At 47.9% G+C, this 16,118-nt stretch overlaps 1 protein-coding gene across 9 annotated transcripts in view; it reads left to right on the forward strand.

The window, feature by feature from the left end:
• LOC118389715 (disks large homolog 4-like) overlaps positions 1–16,118 on the forward strand; it is a 105,374-nt gene that overhangs the window by 79,650 nt on the left and 9,606 nt on the right. For 7 of the 9 annotated variants that reach the window (XM_052457347.1, XM_052457345.1, XM_052457344.1 and 4 more), the window contains 10 exons: positions 4,480–4,649; positions 4,869–5,005; positions 5,545–5,686; positions 5,860–5,998; positions 6,254–6,500; positions 6,828–6,930; positions 7,036–7,150; positions 9,401–9,577; positions 9,878–9,920; positions 15,995–16,025. In XM_052457347.1, the coding sequence (XP_052313307.1) occupies positions 4,480–4,649; positions 4,869–5,005; positions 5,545–5,686; positions 5,860–5,998; positions 6,254–6,500; positions 6,828–6,930; positions 7,036–7,150; positions 9,401–9,577; positions 9,878–9,920; positions 15,995–16,025 (1,304 nt within the window). The remainder of the gene's footprint in view (positions 1–4,479; positions 4,650–4,868; positions 5,006–5,544; positions 5,687–5,859; positions 5,999–6,253; positions 6,501–6,827; positions 6,931–7,035; positions 7,151–9,400; positions 9,578–9,877; positions 9,921–15,994; positions 16,026–16,118) is intronic. The other 2 variants (XM_052457346.1, XM_052457348.1) reach the window with 1 other exon arrangement.

Raw genomic sequence — 16,118 nt, forward strand, 5'->3', positions numbered from 1 at the left:
ACCTCATGATGCCATCTATTTTGTGAAGTGCACCAGTCCCTCCTGCAGCAAAGCACCCCCACAACGTGATGCTGCCACCCCCGTGCTTCATGATTGGGTTGGTGTTCTTCGGCTTGCAAGCCTCCCCCTTTTCCCTCCAAACATAACAATGGTCATTATGGCCAAACAGTTCTATTTTTGTTTCATCAGACCAGAGGACATTTATCCAAATAGTACGATATTTTTCCCCATGTGCAGTTGCAAACCTTAGTCTGTCTTTATTATGTCGGTTTTAGAGCAGTGGCTTCTTCCTTGCTGAGTGGCCATTCAGGTTATGGCGATATATGACTTGTTTTACTGTGGACATAGATACTTTTGTACCTGTTTCCTCCAGCATCTTCACAAGCTCCTTTGCTGTTGTTCTGGGATTGGATTTGCACTTTTCGCACCAAAGTACGTTAATCTCTAGGAGACAGAACGCGTCCCCTTCCTGAGCGGTATGACGGCTGTGTGGTCCCATGGTGTTTAAACTTTGGTACTATTGTTTGTACAGATTAACATGGTATCTTCATGCATTTGGAAATTGCTCCCAAGGATGAACCAGACTTGGGGAGGTCTACCATTTTTTTCCTGAGGTCTTGGCAGATTTCTTTTGATTTTCCCATGATGTCAAGCAAAGAGGCACTGAGTTTGAAGGTAGGCCTTGAAATACATCCATAGGTACACCTCCAATTGATTCAAATGATGTCAATTAGCCTATCAGAAGCTTCTAAAGCCATGACATCATTTTCTTGAATTTTCCAAGGTGTTTAAAGGCAGTCAACTTAGTGTATGTAACTTCTGACCCACTGGAATTATGATACAGTGAAATAATCTGTCTGTAAACAATTGTTGGGACTTGCCAAAACTATAGTTTGTTAACAAGACATTTGTGGAGTGGTTGAAAAACAAGTTTTAATGACTAATGACTTCTGACTTCTACTGTATGCAAGTGTATGTAGACACATGAACATAGGCTCATGCATGCATATGCAAATACACACACACACAGACATAAACACACAAACAAAAACACAACCCAGGGCTACAACAGTGATGTAGGCTACTCATGTCAGTGCCAGCTGAGTCTCAGAGAGAGAAGTCACAATCTGATGCCTAACCCCTCCCCCACTCCCTCCCCTCCCTCCCCTCCTCTTCCCCTCACTCTCCTCCTCCCCTCCCCGCCTCAGACTGCATTCACTCAGTCAGCCAGACAGATGCGTTTCACCACTGAGTCCACTCATCGCAGTGGAGCTGCCTAAATATAGTCCTCCCCCTCCCCCTCCTCACCCTACCTGGGCCCTCTGTACTGGGACCCCACTCCAACATCGTTCTCTCTGTCAGCCTTGGCCTAGGGAATGGCTAGCACTTACACTCTCTGTCCCTCACAGGCCTGTCCATTACTGAAGGAATTTAACATGGCATTTAAAGGGCACATCTGGGATTCTAGAAGGTACCATCAGAGGAGATGAATATGACACGTCTTCCCCGCCGTACAAGGCTGGCTGGGCTGCCGACATCGAAGTCACACTTTCCGTTATCCATTTGACATAGAGAATGCAATAGCTTTGAATGCGTCGAAAGAACGTTTGACAGTCGCTGGAATGTGCAGAAACGTGTCTCTAAAATCTACATGAACCCGTGTAAATGGACATGTCAAGCGGGGTCCACGAATGAAGCGTATGCAAAGGCTAGTTTCTTCATGTTACTTTAAGAGCAGAGGAAGTAATGGACAAGGTCATGCAAATGTCAGGTCCTGAATATTCATGAGCACCAAGGCTAGTCACAAATGTGACTCCCATTATATGGTGCTTTTTAAAAGCCTCGTCTGCTCTGTATCTACACAGTGCATACTCTGTGGACTTTAAAAGCCTCGTCTGCTCTGTATCTACACAGTGCATACTCTGTGGACTTTAAAAGCCTCGTCTGCTCTGTATCTACACAGTGCATACTCTGTGGACTTTAAAAGCCTCGTCTGCTCTGTATCTACACAGTGCATACTCTGTGGACTTTAAAAGCCTCGTCTGCTCTGTATCTACACAGTGCATACTCTGTGGACTTTAAAAGCCTCGTCTGCTCTGTATCTACACAGTGCATACTCTGTGGACTTTAAAAGCCTCGTCTGCTCTGTATCTACACAGTGCATACTCTGTGGACTTTAAAAGCCTCGTCTGCTCTGTATCTACACAGTGCATACTCTGTGGACTTTAAAAGCCGTGTCTGCTCTGTATCTACACAGTGCATACTCTGTGGACTTTAAAAGCCGTGTCTGCTCTGTATCTACACAGTGCATACTCTGTGGACTTTAAAAGCCTCGTCTGCTCTGTATCTACACAGTGCATACTCTGTGGACTTTAAAAGCCTTGTCTGCTCTGTATCTACACAGTGCATACTCTGTGGACTTTAAAAGCCGTGTCTGCTCTGTATCTACACAGTGCATACTCTGTGGACTTTAAAAGCCTCGTCTGCTCTGTATCTACACAGTGCATACTCTGTGGACTTTAAAAGCCTTGTCTGCTCTGTATCTACACAGTGCATACTCTGTGGACTTTAAAAGCCTTGTCTGCTCTGTATCTACACAGTGCATACTCTGTGGACTTTAAAAGCCCTGTCTGCTCTGTATCTACACAGTGCATACTCTGTGGGCTTGGAGCTGACGCTGAACTAAACGGTTACTGGTGGGTGGACTGATTGACGGACGGACTGGCTGACTGACTGACGGATGGGCTGACTGCTCTTCTCTCTGCGTAGTTAGAGTGACAGAGTGAAGGCCAGGCCAGCTGGTCACGTGACACAGGACAGGAGGATGGGGCCAAGAGAGTACGCTGTAGAGAGGATGGTGTGCAGGGCTGTCTCAAAGGGGTGAGAGAATAGGCCTGCCCGACCCCATCCCCTCCTCCCTTCTCCAGACCATCTCTGGAGACCTTCTCCCGTTCTTCACGCCCCTCATCAAGTCATCCCTGACCACTGGTTGCGTCCCCTCCGGCATCAAAATGGCCACCGAGTCGCTCCAACACTCGACTCATCTGACGTCAAAAACTATAGACCTGTATCCCTTCGTCCATTTCTCGAGTGTGCTGAACACTTGAGAACACTTGAGTGTGCTGTCTCTGATCAACTTCCTCGTTATCTCACTCAGAACGATCTTCTTGACCCTGACCATTCAGGCTTAAAGACGGGTCACTCAACCCGAGACTGCTCTTCTCTGTGTCACAGAGGCTCTCCGCTCTGCCAAAGCTGACTCTCTCTCCTCTGTTCTCATCCTCTTAGATCTATCCACATCCTTCGACACCGTGAACAATCAGATCCTCCTCTCCAACCTCTCAGGACTGGGCGTCTCAGGCTCTGCACACTCTTGGATTGCATCCTTCTTGGTAGGCCGCTCCTACCAGGTGACGTGGAGAGGTCTGCACCAGGGCTCAGTTCTCTCTATACACCAAGCCACTCGACTCCGTCATGTCCTCCCATGGTCTCTCCTATCATTGCTATGTGGATGACACTCAACTACTTTTCTCCTTCCCCCGCTTCTGACACCAAGATGGCGGCAAGTATCTCTGCATGCCTGGCAGATATCTCAACTTGGATGTTGGCCCACCTCCTCAAGCTCAACCTTGACAAGGCGGAGCTGCTCTGCCTCCCGGGGAAGGTCTGCCCACTCATAAACCTCTCCATCACGGTTGACAACTCCACAGTGTCCCCCTCCCAGAGTGTGAAGAACCTTGGCCTGACCCTGGACAACACCCTGTCGTTCTCTGCAAACATCAAAGCAGTGGCTCGCTCCTGCATGTTCATGCTCTACAGCATACATAGAGTATGACCCTACCTCACACAGGAAGCGGCACAGGTCCTAATCCAGCCACTAGTGCTCTCTCGTCTGGACTACTGCAACTCGCTGTTGACTGGGCTCCCCGCTTGTGCCATCAAACTCCTGCAACTTATCCAGAACGCTGCAGCCCCTCTGGTTGTCAACCTTCCGAAGTTCTCCCATGTCACCCCACTCCTCCGCACACTCTACTAGCTTCCAGTCGAAGCTCACATCCACTACAATACCTTAGTACTTGCCCATGGAGCAGCAAGAGAAACTGCCCTTCCCTACATTCAGGCTATGCTCAAACCCTACAACCTGACCTGAGTACTCCGTTCTGCCACCTCGGGTCTCTTGACCCTTCCACCCCTACGGGATGGTGGCTCCCGCTCAGCCCAGGCAAAACTCATCTCTGTCCTGGTACCCCAATGGTGGAACCAGCTTCCCCCTGAAGCGAGGACAGCAGAGTCCCTGCCCATCTTCCAAAAACATCTGAAACACTACCTCTTCCAACACTCTTAAATAATCATTTTCCTCACCTCGACACCTCACCTTCTGGGTGGCAGACTCGTCACTAACAATAAACCTCTCTCTTCTCTCTCTATTTCTACATCTCTCTCTCTCTCTCTCTCTCTCTCTCTCTCTCCCTCTCTCAGTGTGAATGACAGTATCCTGTTTGTGAATGATGTGGATGTGAGGGAGGTGACCCACAGTCTGGCAGTGGAGGCTCTGAAGGAGGCGGGGGCCATCGTCCGCCTCTACGTGCTCCGCAGGAAACCAGCCGCAGAGAAAGTCACCGAGATCAAACTCATCAAAGGGCCGAAAGGTACAGCTCTATTTGTGTCTGTTTGTGTGGTTAATGCTTCCATATTTATGTACCTGTCAGTTATTATTTACATCTTTCTTTCCACCTCTTCCATCTCTCTCTCCATCTCACTCTCTCTGTTTCTCTCCATTGCTCTCTCTGTCTCTCTCACTGTCTCTCTCTCTTTCTCTCTCATATTCTCTCTCTTTCTCTCTCTGCTCCATCCTGTCCCTCCCATAGGTCTAGGTTTCAGCATCGCTGGAGGGGTGGGGAACCAGCACATACCAGGAGACAACAGCATCTATGTCACTAAGATCATCGAGGGTGGGGCTGCTCACAAGGACCAGCGGCTGCAGATAGGGGATAAGATACTGGCGGTCAGTCGTCACACACACACTGGCTAGTTGAGGCCCACTTAGACAAGCCAGCATATCTTGTCCACTTCAGCAGCGTAGGGGCTTTAAGAATCTCAATAAATAACAGTTGTAATTTTCACAGCCTGAGATGACTTTCATTAATATGGTAATAGATGTGTGGGATAGGAGAGTTCTTTAACATCACCAGCACTGCTTCTGCTGCTGCCTGCACTGTGTAGCTCTACTGCCATCTCCTGGGCCATAGAGACATTGCAGATGAGTGGTGGATTTGACTCAATATGGGCTCCATGCAGGAACTACAAAATGGTGCCTGATCCACTGCTTTATTTCCCAATGAGCTATGATACCATGCCCTGTGATTTAGCTTCAGAATAGCTTCAGAACGTCCTCAGAGAGAAGGATCACGTTGACATTCCATTGACTGAGAAGCTGTGTAATATGCCTGTCAGCACTGCAGGGGCTATTTTACTACGGCCATGATGTACAGGTCAGCAGCATGTGTAGCAGTAGGTCTGATCCCATGCTGTCTGTGGGTTCAGGTGAACAGTGTGTGTCTGGAGGACGTGATGCATGAGGATGCAGTGGGAGCCCTGAAGAACACAGCCGAGGTGGTTTACCTCCGGGTGGCCAAGCCTAACAACCTCTACCTGAACTCCTACAACCCGCCAGACCTTACCAGCAGTAAGTGTGTGTGTGTGTGTGTGTGTGTGTGTGTGTGTGTGTGTGTGTGTGTGTGTGTGTGTGTGTGTGTGTGTGTGTGTGTGTGTGTGTGTGTGTGTGTGTGTGTGTGTGTGTGTGTGTGTGTGTGTGTGTGTGTGTGTGGTCCTCTAATGGTCCATGTCTTCTTTCTTCAGCTTACTCCGCTCACATGGACACAGATCTTGGCCACCCCACCTACCTTGGATCAGATTACCCACAAGCCCTCACTCCCACCTCACCCAGTCGCTTCTCTCCAGTGTTGCACAGCATGATGGGGGATGAAGACCTTCCCAGGTGAGCAAAGCTTTCTGCGCTGACTCATATTCCAAATCCACCTATGGCTTTTCACAAAGGCCTCCCATATATGGAACGTAAAATAATGGGCAGATGGAGGTAGGATTTGGTTAGCACAGGCCTGACCCAGAGCTAACCAACGATTATTTTATTTTTCTCTCTGCCTCCCTCCTCCTTGTGCCCCAAAATGTGGTGTCCCCATTTCACTACTCATTTACATCTCTCCCTCCCCATGTTACCTCTCCCTCTTGTTAGTCTCCTTCTTCCCCTCCATTTCTCCTCGTCTCTCCCTGACCCCCCGTCCCTCTCCCTCTCCCTCCCCTTCTCCCCTGCTCTCTCTGTCAGGGAGCCTAGGAGAGTGCTGATCCACCGGGGTTCTACAGGCCTGGGTTTTAACATCGTGGGAGGAGAGGATGGAGAGGGGATCTTTATCTCCTTCATCCTGGCGGGGGGGCCTGCCGACCTCAGCGGTGAGCTGCGCAAGGGCGACCAGATCCTCAGCGTAAGGACACACATGCTCACACACACGAGTGGATTCATATTCTGTACTCACACACATACTCACATGTGTATAGTCACGCAACCACACAGGGACACACTTACGTATATATACACAAACTCTTGATCGCTCTCTTTCTTAGGCACACACACACACACAGCTTCACATGCACACACTTCTCTGAGAGTTTAGGGTGTGTGTGTGTGTGTGTGTGTGTGTGTGTGTGTGTGTGTGTGTGTGTGTGTGTGTGTGTGTGTGTGTGTGTGTGTGTGTGTGTGTGTGTGTGTGTGTGTGTGTGTGTGTGTGTGTGCGCGCATGTGTGTGTGTCAGGTGAATGGAGTGGACCTGCGTATCGCCACCCATGAGCAGGCTGCGGCAGCCCTGAAGAACGCTGGCCAGACTGTCACCATCATCGCCCAGTACAGACCAGAGGGTGAGGCCAGCACTACAGTAACCTACCATTGCATACAACACTGCGTCACCATACGCCAAGGGACCATACATGTGCTAATGTATGTGTGTGTGTGTGTGTGTTCAGAGTACAGCCGTTTCGAAGCGAAGATCCACGACCTGAGGGAACAGCTGATGAACAGCAGCATGGGTTCTGGTCAGACGACACTGAGGAGCAACCCCAAGAGAGGCTTCTATATCAGGTACTTATTAATACTGCACTTTATACTACCCCAAAAGAGGCTTCAACATCAAGTTCTCATTAATACTGCACTATATACTATATACAACCCCAAGAGAGGCTTCTATATCAGGTACTTATTAATACTGCACTTTATACTACCCCAAAAGAGGCTTCAACATCAGGTTCTCATTAATACTGCACTATATACTATATACAACCCCAAGAGAGGCTTCAACATCCGGTACTCATTAATACGGCACTATATACTATATACAACCCTAAAAGAGGCTTCTACATCAGGTCCTCATTTAATACTGCACTATATACTATATACAACCCCAAGAGAGGCTTCAACATCCGGTACTCATTAATACGGCACTATATACTATATACAACCCTAAAAGAGGCTTCTACATCAGGTCCTCATTTAATACGGCACTATATACTATATACAACCCCAAGAGAGGCTTCAACATCAGGTTCTCATTAATACTGCACTATATACTATATACTACCCCAAAAGAGGCTTCAACATCAGGTTCTCATTAATACTGCACTATATACTATATACAACCCCAAGAGAGGCTTCTACATCCGGTACTCATTAATACGGCACTATATACTATATACAACCCTAAAAGAGGCTTCTACATCAGGTCCTCATTTAATACGGCACTATATACTATATACAACCCCAAGAGAGGCTTCAACATCCGGTACTTATTAATACAGCACTATATACAACCCTAAAAGAGGCTTCTACATCAGGTACTCATTAATACTGCACTATATACAACCCCAAGAGAGGCTTCTATATCAGGTACTTATTAATAGTGCACTATATACTATATACAACCCCAAGAGAGGCTTCAACATCAGGTACTCATTAATACTGCACTATATACTATATACAACCCCAAAAGAGGCTTCAACATCAGGTACTCATTAATACTGCACTATATACTATATACAACCCCAAGAGAGGCTTCAACATCAGGTATTTATTAATGCTGCACTTTATACTACCCCAAAAGAGGCTTCAACATCAGGTACTCATTAATACTGCACTATATACTATATACAACCCCAAAAGAGGCTTCAACATCAGGTACTCATTAATACTGCACTATATACTATATACAACCCCAAGAGAGGCTTCAACATCAGGTATTTATTAATGCTGCACTTTATACTACCCCAAAAGAGGCTTCAACATCAGGTACTCATTAATACTGCACTATATACTATATACAACCCCAAGAGAGGCTTCAACATCAGGTATTTATTAATGCTGCACTTTATACTACCCCAAAAGAGGCTTCAACATCAGGTACTCATTAATACTGCACTATATACTATATACAACCCCAAGAGAGGATTCAACATCCGGTACTCATTAATACGGCACTATATACTATATACAACCCTAAAAGAGGCTTCAACATCAGGTACTCATTAATACTGCACTATATACTATATACAACCCCAAGAGAGGATTCAACATCAGGTATTTATTAATGCTGCACTTTATACTACCCCAAAAGAGGCTTCTACATCAGGTCCTCATTTAATACTGCACTATATACTATATACAACCCCAAGAGAGGCTTCAACATCAGGTATTTATTAATACTGCACTTTATACTACCCCAAAAGAGGCTTCTACATCAGGTCCTCATTTAATACTGCACTATATACTATATACAACCCCAAGAGAGGCTTCAACATCAGGTATTTATTAATACTGCACTTTATACTACCCCAAAAGAGGCTTCTACATCAGGTCCTCATTTAATACTGCACTATATACTATATACAACCCCAAGAGAGGCTTCAACATCAGGTACTCATTAATACTGCACTATATACTATATACAACCCCAAGAGAGGATTCAACATCCGGTACTCATTAATACGGCACTATATACTATATACTACCCCAAAAGAGGCTTCAACATCAGGTTCTCATTAATACTGCACTATATACTATATACAACCCCAAGAGAGGCTTCTACATCAGGTACTCATTAATACTGCACTATATACAACCCCAAGAGAGGCTTCAACATCAGGTATTTGTTAATATTGCACTATATACTATATACAACCCCACAACGACACAACACAGATACTACCAGGCTAGTACAGCAATGTGAACACCTCAGAGCACAAGAACCCACTTAGACTTCAAAGAATGTCTGTATCTACTTTTGTAACTGTGTCTTCTTCCTTTCCTCTCCCATGGTCTCCTCTCCTCCGTCTGTCCCAGGGCCTTGTTTGACTATGATAAGACAGCAGACTGTGGTTTCCTGAGCCAGGCGGTGGGCTTCAGGTTTGGTGACGTGCTCCATGTCCTGGACTGTGGTGATGAGGAGTGGTGGCAGGCCAGACGGGTCAGTCCTCAGACAGACGTTGAGGAGGTCGGCTTTATTCCCAGCAAACGCAGGTCAGACACCTCATAGCACCGTGTGTGTGTGTGTGTGTGTGTGTGTGTGTGTGTGTGTGTGTGTGTGTGTGTGTGTGTGTGTGTGTGTGTGTGTGTGTGTGTGTGTGTGTGTGTGTGTGTGTGTGTGTGTACTATATGCTATTTGTTTTCTCCGTTTGCATGTGGAATTCTATGGTTATGTAGCGGATCTTTCACTTTCAGCCTCTCACGCTCCTTTCTTCCCCTCTCCCGCTCTCTTTATCGCACTCTCTTTCTCTCCCTCTGCCCTTTACTGCCTCATTTCGTTCCTAACCCCTTCAGGGTAGAAAGGAAAGAGTGGTCTCGCATGGGCACCAAAGAGAGGGTAAGCACATAAGTTAGTGAGGGTCTTATGAAAGATCTTACACCAATGTCTTCGTCTCTCTCTCTCTCTCTCTCTCTCTCTCTCTCTCTCTCTCTCTCTCTCTCTCTCTCTCTCTCTCTCTCTCTCTCTCTCTCTCTCTCTCTCTCTCTCTCTCTCTCTCTCTCTCTCTCTCTCTCTCTCTCTCTCTCTCGGTGCATGCTGGGTGTTTTTGGAGTTTGAGTGTTTGGTGTGGAAAGCTCTATCCTAACTAACTTTCTTGATTCTATTCTTTTCTTTACATGTTATTTTCTATGGTGGAGGGTTAATGCAATATTTGTTTTTAGCGGTATCCAAAGTTTCTTTTTCAAAGTTAGGGTGGAAGAGGACAGAGTAACATTCCGGGGTTGCAAGGTATAGTGTGCGCAATGGCTTCTCAGCCTAGTGCGCAAGAGACGCTGTCGATTCAGCATGGTTTCAGGTGTGTTCCTGAGAACGGAGTTAAGGTGGAGGAGGTTCTGCTCGCGGTCGGTGAACAGGTAGGAGCTGAGTTTATACATTCTGCTTCTAGAATGAACAAGGCGGTGGTTGTGTTCATGAAAAGAGCTAATTTGGTCGGTAGGCTAATTGCTAGCGGAATATTTGTAAGGGATGTGTTGGTGTCAATTTCACCTCTCTCTACCCCTTCAACAAGAGTTGTAGTGGCAAATTTGCCTCCGTTTATTACGGATGATCAAATTAGGAAAGAGCTGAGTCGTTTTGGTAAGTTTGCTAGCGGTTTCGTGTACTGTCAGCAGGTTTTCAGGCAGATGCCGTTAAGCACGTTGTTTCATTCAGGAGGCAAGTGTTTATGTTTCTGAACAATAATGAGCAACAGCTAAATGTGCATTTTAAAGTGAGGCATGGGGAAGGGCTCTATGCAGGTTTTGCCAGCACAGATAGTCTACGGTGTTTTGAATGTGGGGATTTGGGGCACAAGAGCTTTGCGTGCCCACATAAAGGCCATAGACAAGGGGAGGGTACGAGCGCAAGGGGGAAATCGAGGTGAAAATGCAGGGGGTAAGGAGATGCAGACAGCAGAGGCTGGGCCTAGTCAGTCTAGAGATGGTGGTGTAGATGAGGCTGGGTCTAGTCAGGCTAGAGATGGTGGGGTAGCTGAGGCTGGGTCTAGTCAGGCTAGAGATGGTGGGGTAGCTGAGGCTGGGCCTAGACATGCTATGGAGGGTGGTATAGCTGAGGCTGGCCCTAGTCATGCTATGGAGGGTGTTGTAGCTGAGGCTGGCCCTAGTCATGCTATGGAGGGTGGTATAGCTGAGGCTGGCCCTAGTCATGCTATGGAGGGTGTTGTAGCTGAGGCTGGCCCTAGTCATGCTATGGAGGGTGTTGTAGCTGAGGCTGGCCCTAGTCATGCTATGGAGGGTGGTGCAGATGATACTGCGTCTAGTCAGGTTATTCTAGTGGATGAGGAGAGTATAGTGGGGAAGTGTAAGAGATTAGGGGAGGAGGAGGAGGGTGTCAAGAGGAAAAAGAAAAAGGGTGTGGACAAAGGCACCATGGAAATGTTGCCTGTTGCTGTGGGTGAGGCCCTAACCAGAGAGAAAGGGCAGGTGGTCAGGGTGGGAGATAGAGAAGAGGAGGAAAGTGAGTCTGAGGAAGAGGATGAGGAGGTATTTTTTCAGACTCCTCTTCAATTGGCCCGGAGCTGACAGCCAGTCAACCAGAGGGGTCTAAGTACACGTTGAGAGAACTGACAAGGTTCCTGAATGAGACTAAGGGGAAAAAGTTAATCTTGAGGCTTTTTTCCTGATCCTAGAAAGTTTGTAAGATCAGTACAACATGCTATGAGAAATGAGGGGCATGGTGTCCTCTCACCCAAGAAACGGTTTAGGTTGAGGAAGTGGGTCACAACAGTGCGTAAAGGTTTACCTTCAGACACTGTTTAAATGTTTAATTTCTTACTGACACTGGGGCTTTTTGAGCTTTGCTATTGGTCTATTTCTCTGCTGGCTTTTCTCCCACTTCTTATGGAGACTCTTCGGGTAGGCTCGCTCAATATAAATGGCGCCAGAGATGCGGGAAAGAGGAGTGTGTTGAGTGAATATGTAAAACATAAACAAGTACAGGTGTTGTTTCTGCAGGAGACGCATAGTGATGTGGTGAATGAAGTTGATTGGGGGCTCTGGTGGAAAGGGGCAAGTGTGTTGAGCCATGGGACAAATCTTAGTGCAGGGGTGGCAGTCCTTTTTGCACCGGGTCTGGCTGTAAAATTTGCTCCTCAAAGGAGGTGTGTAGGGGTAGGTTGCTTGTTGTTAAAGCAGAAATTAACAACATGTGTTTTGTCTTTATAAATGTGTATGCGCCTAACACAGGGAGAGAAAGAGGGGTTCTATTTGGGAGTCTTAGACAGGAACTCTCACAAGTAGCGCCTGAGGAGACGCTGGTGATCGGAGGTGACTGGAACTGTACAATGGATTTTACAAAAGACAGAAATGGGGAAGAGCCTCATTCAGTGTCAGTGGGAGTGTTAAGGGACATCTTTAATCAGTTTGACCTAGTGGATGTTTGGAGAACTAAACATCCAAACACAAGACAGTATACGTGGGTGAAGGTTTTTGGGGCTAGGGTGAGTGCAGCTCGACTTGATCGTTTTTACATGTCCAGGAATCAGAGCAATAGGCTTCTGAGTGCTACCATTCTCCCAGTGGGGTTTTCGGATCACCACATAACCATGGCTCGGCTGTCTATTTCACCAGGGCCCGGCAGGCATCTTATTGGAAGTTCAATGTAAAGCTCTTACAAGATGCCACTTTTTGCTCAGGTTTCCAGACTTTTTGGGAAAGATGGGGGCAGCGAAGAGAGGAGTATGAGTCTCTGAGTCAGTGGTGGGATGTGGGGAAAGTGCAAATTCGGCTTTTCTGTCAACAGTACACAGCTCTCTCATCCTCAGAGGCAAGGAGAGTGTTGGGGGAACTAGAGCGGTGTATTAGTGAGATGGAGGTAGAGATGGTGGGGCAAGGCAATGTAGGCCTCCAGGCTAACTTAGCCGATTACGTAGGGACCTGGGCAGTTTTTTCCAGGTTAAAGCAAAGGGAGCACTTGTAAGAGCTAGGTTCTCCATGCTCAAGGAGATGGATGCTCCCAGCTCCTTCTTCTTTGGTTTGGAAAGACAGAGCAGTGAAGCCAAGGGTATGCATTGTCTACGGCTGTCTGATGGGCGGGTGACCTCTGTGGTGGGGGAGATGCGGGAGCGGACTGTGGAGTTTTATACTGAATTGTATAGGGCAGAAATGTGTGATCCTATGTGTGCTCAGGTCTTGTTCGCAGGACTCCTAAGCTCTCTCGGGCACAGAGGGATGAAATGGACATTCCTCTGTTGTCACATGAACTGGCAGAGGCAGTAACCCAGATGTCCCCCGGTCGTGCACCCGGGGTTGATGGACTTCCAGTGGAATTTTACAAAAAATTCTGGGGAACAATTGGACAGGATTTCTTTTGCGTGTTGCGAGAATGCCTAGGGGTAGGAGAGTTGCCGATGAGCTGCCGTCGGGCGGCTCTGACTCTCCTGCCCAAAAAAGGGGACTTGTGTGAACTTAAGAACTGGAGGCCTGTGGCGTTACTCTGTGCGGACTACAAGATTTTTGCCAAGGTCCTCTCTAACAGACTGAAGTCCCATCTGGACTCTATAATACACAAGGACCAGACATATTGTGTACCGGGACGCTCAATCACGGACAACTTGTTCTTGATTAGGGACATGTTGGACTTGTCGAGAGGTTCTAATGTGAACTTTGGACTGGTCTCTTTAGATCAAGAGAAGGCTTTTGATAGAGTGGATCATGAGTATCTGTTTAATGTGATGTCTGTGTTTGGGTTTGGGAAGAGTTTTGTGACCTGTGTGAAGCTGTTGTATGCTGGGGCGTCATGTATGGTTAAGGTGGGAGGGGGCTCAGTAGGCCAGTCTGGGTGAGACGGGGCATTAGACAAGGATGCCCTCTATCTGGGCAGCTGTACACACTAGCCATTGAGCCTTTTTAGGACTGCTACGCAGGAGACTGCGGGGAGTGTGCTGGACAGGCATGGATGTGGTGACAGGAATTGCAGTCTCAGCATATGCAGATGATGTTTCTGTGATGGTCAGGGATGGGCAAGATATGCAGGAACTAGAGACCAGTCTGAAGGTGTATGAGGGAGCTTCATCAGCTAAGGTAAACTGGGAAAGAGCAAAGCTCTGTTATGTGGGGCATGGGGGATAGGGCTCCTCCTCTGCTTCCAGGGGGTTTGCAGTGGGGTTGTGAAGGGCTTAAAGTGTTGGGGGTGTACCTGGGCTCGGAGAGGTGGGTCAGCAAGAACTGGGAGGGGCTGACACAGGCAGTGGTGTCAAGACTGGCCAGGTGGAGGTGGCTCCTGTCCCAAGTGTCATATAGAGGGAGGGTGCTGATAATCAACAACCTGGTGGCATCTTCCTTGTGGCATAAACTGGCTGTCCTCAACCCCCCGCCGGTCTGCTTGCAGACCTGCAACGCAAGCTGGTGGATTTTTTTGGTCGGGACATCACTGGCTGAAGGCAGCAGTTTTGTACATGACCGTCCACGAAGGAGGACAGGGCCTGGTGGAACTGGAGAGCAGGATGGCTGCTTTCAGACTAAAGGCGGTGCAGAGACTGCTGTACCACACTGATGTTGGCTGGAGGGAACCAGCATGCGCGCTGCTGAGGAGAGCTGGCGGATTAGGGTTGGACCGGCAGCTGTTCCTCATGAAGCTGGAGAGGCTGAGTACAGCAGGTCTCTCAGAGTTTTACTCTGCGGTGCTGAGGGCCTGGCAGCTGCTAAGGCCCACACGAGAAGGGGGTGTGGAGCCTGGGCAGTGGGTGTGGGAGGAGCCCATCTTCCACAACCCAGCCATCCCTTTGAGATCGGTTCAGTCGGCCACCCTGCAGAGGCAACTGATGGCAGGGGGTTTACAAAGGCTGGGTGACCTGAGACTGCTGGGAGAGGAGGGGTGGAAAACCCCGGAGGTCTTGGCGCAACAAACAGGAATAACGTCTCTTAGGCTGCTGGAGAGATTCCTGGAGGAGGTTCAGGAGGCACTGTCTGAGCCGGTAAGGGGGGTGTTTGAGAGGCCAAAGGGAGAGGGGCCACCAATGTTCCCGCCACTGCAGGTGACGGCAGAGACTGGAGACTGGCAAGGGGTCTGGAGGACTTGTTAGATTTTAACACTCCGAGCCTGGGGAGTTTGAGGGGTGGGAGGTAAAGCCCTCTACAACCTCTGCGTTAAGGTGAGGAGCATTAGAAGCCTAACAGGAGTGAAGGCACATCAGTGGCAGGGGGTATGTGGGGCGGAGAGTATGGTGGGTTTTAGATGGAGGGCGCTCTACAAACCCCAGTACCAAAGAGGTCAGGGGACCTCCAGTGGAGGGTTCTTCATGGAGCCCTGGCCACTAACAGCTGGTTGGCACGGGTTGATCCGGGAATTGGGCAGGGGTGTCCTTTCTGTCAAATGAAAGAAACTGTAATTCATGTGTTTTCTGTGTGCACCAGGTTAATGCCATTAATGTCTCTGTTGGAATGTCTGTGTGACAGGTTGGGGGTGGTTTTGCTGTTGGGATGTTTATAATGGGATACAGGTATTCGAGTAAGGAGAAAGAAAAATGTGTTTTGTTGAATTTTCTGTTTGCTCAGGCAAAGTTAGCTATTTGGCTAACAAGGAGGAACAGGGTCAAAGGTGGGGGATAACAGACCCTTTACTACTGTTTCATGGGATGGTCTCTGCGCGCCTTAGGGTTGAGTTTGAGTTCTATAAAATGATCAAATGTGTGGAGATGTTTGAGGAGATATGGTGTGTTGGGGGGGCTGTCTGTATTGCTGGGGAAGATGTTTTGGATATACGGTTGTAGGAGATGGTTTTTGTGTATTTTTATTTATTTTTTATTTATTTATTTTAGGAGTGGGGGGGTGAGTTTTAAATGAACTAAGAATGTTTCAATAAAGCAAGACCAAAAGTCTCTCTCTCTCTCTCTCTCTCTCTCTCTCTCTCTCTCTCTCTCTCTCTCTCTCTCTCTCTCTCTCTCTCTAAACATCTGTTTTCTCTGTGTTGTGCAGGATCGCAGTCGGGACAGCCTCGGATCTCAAGGTAAGCAGCTGTACCGGAGGAGACTGGCTATGCCCTCGGCGGTGCTAGAAATTATGATTATTTTATTTAGCTAGAACGCCACAGCGATCAGAT

The sequence above is a fragment of the Oncorhynchus keta genome, chromosome 11 (genome assembly GCF_023373465.1).
Source record: "Oncorhynchus keta strain PuntledgeMale-10-30-2019 chromosome 11, Oket_V2, whole genome shotgun sequence".
Classification (NCBI taxonomy): domain Eukaryota; kingdom Metazoa; phylum Chordata; class Actinopteri; order Salmoniformes; family Salmonidae; genus Oncorhynchus; species Oncorhynchus keta.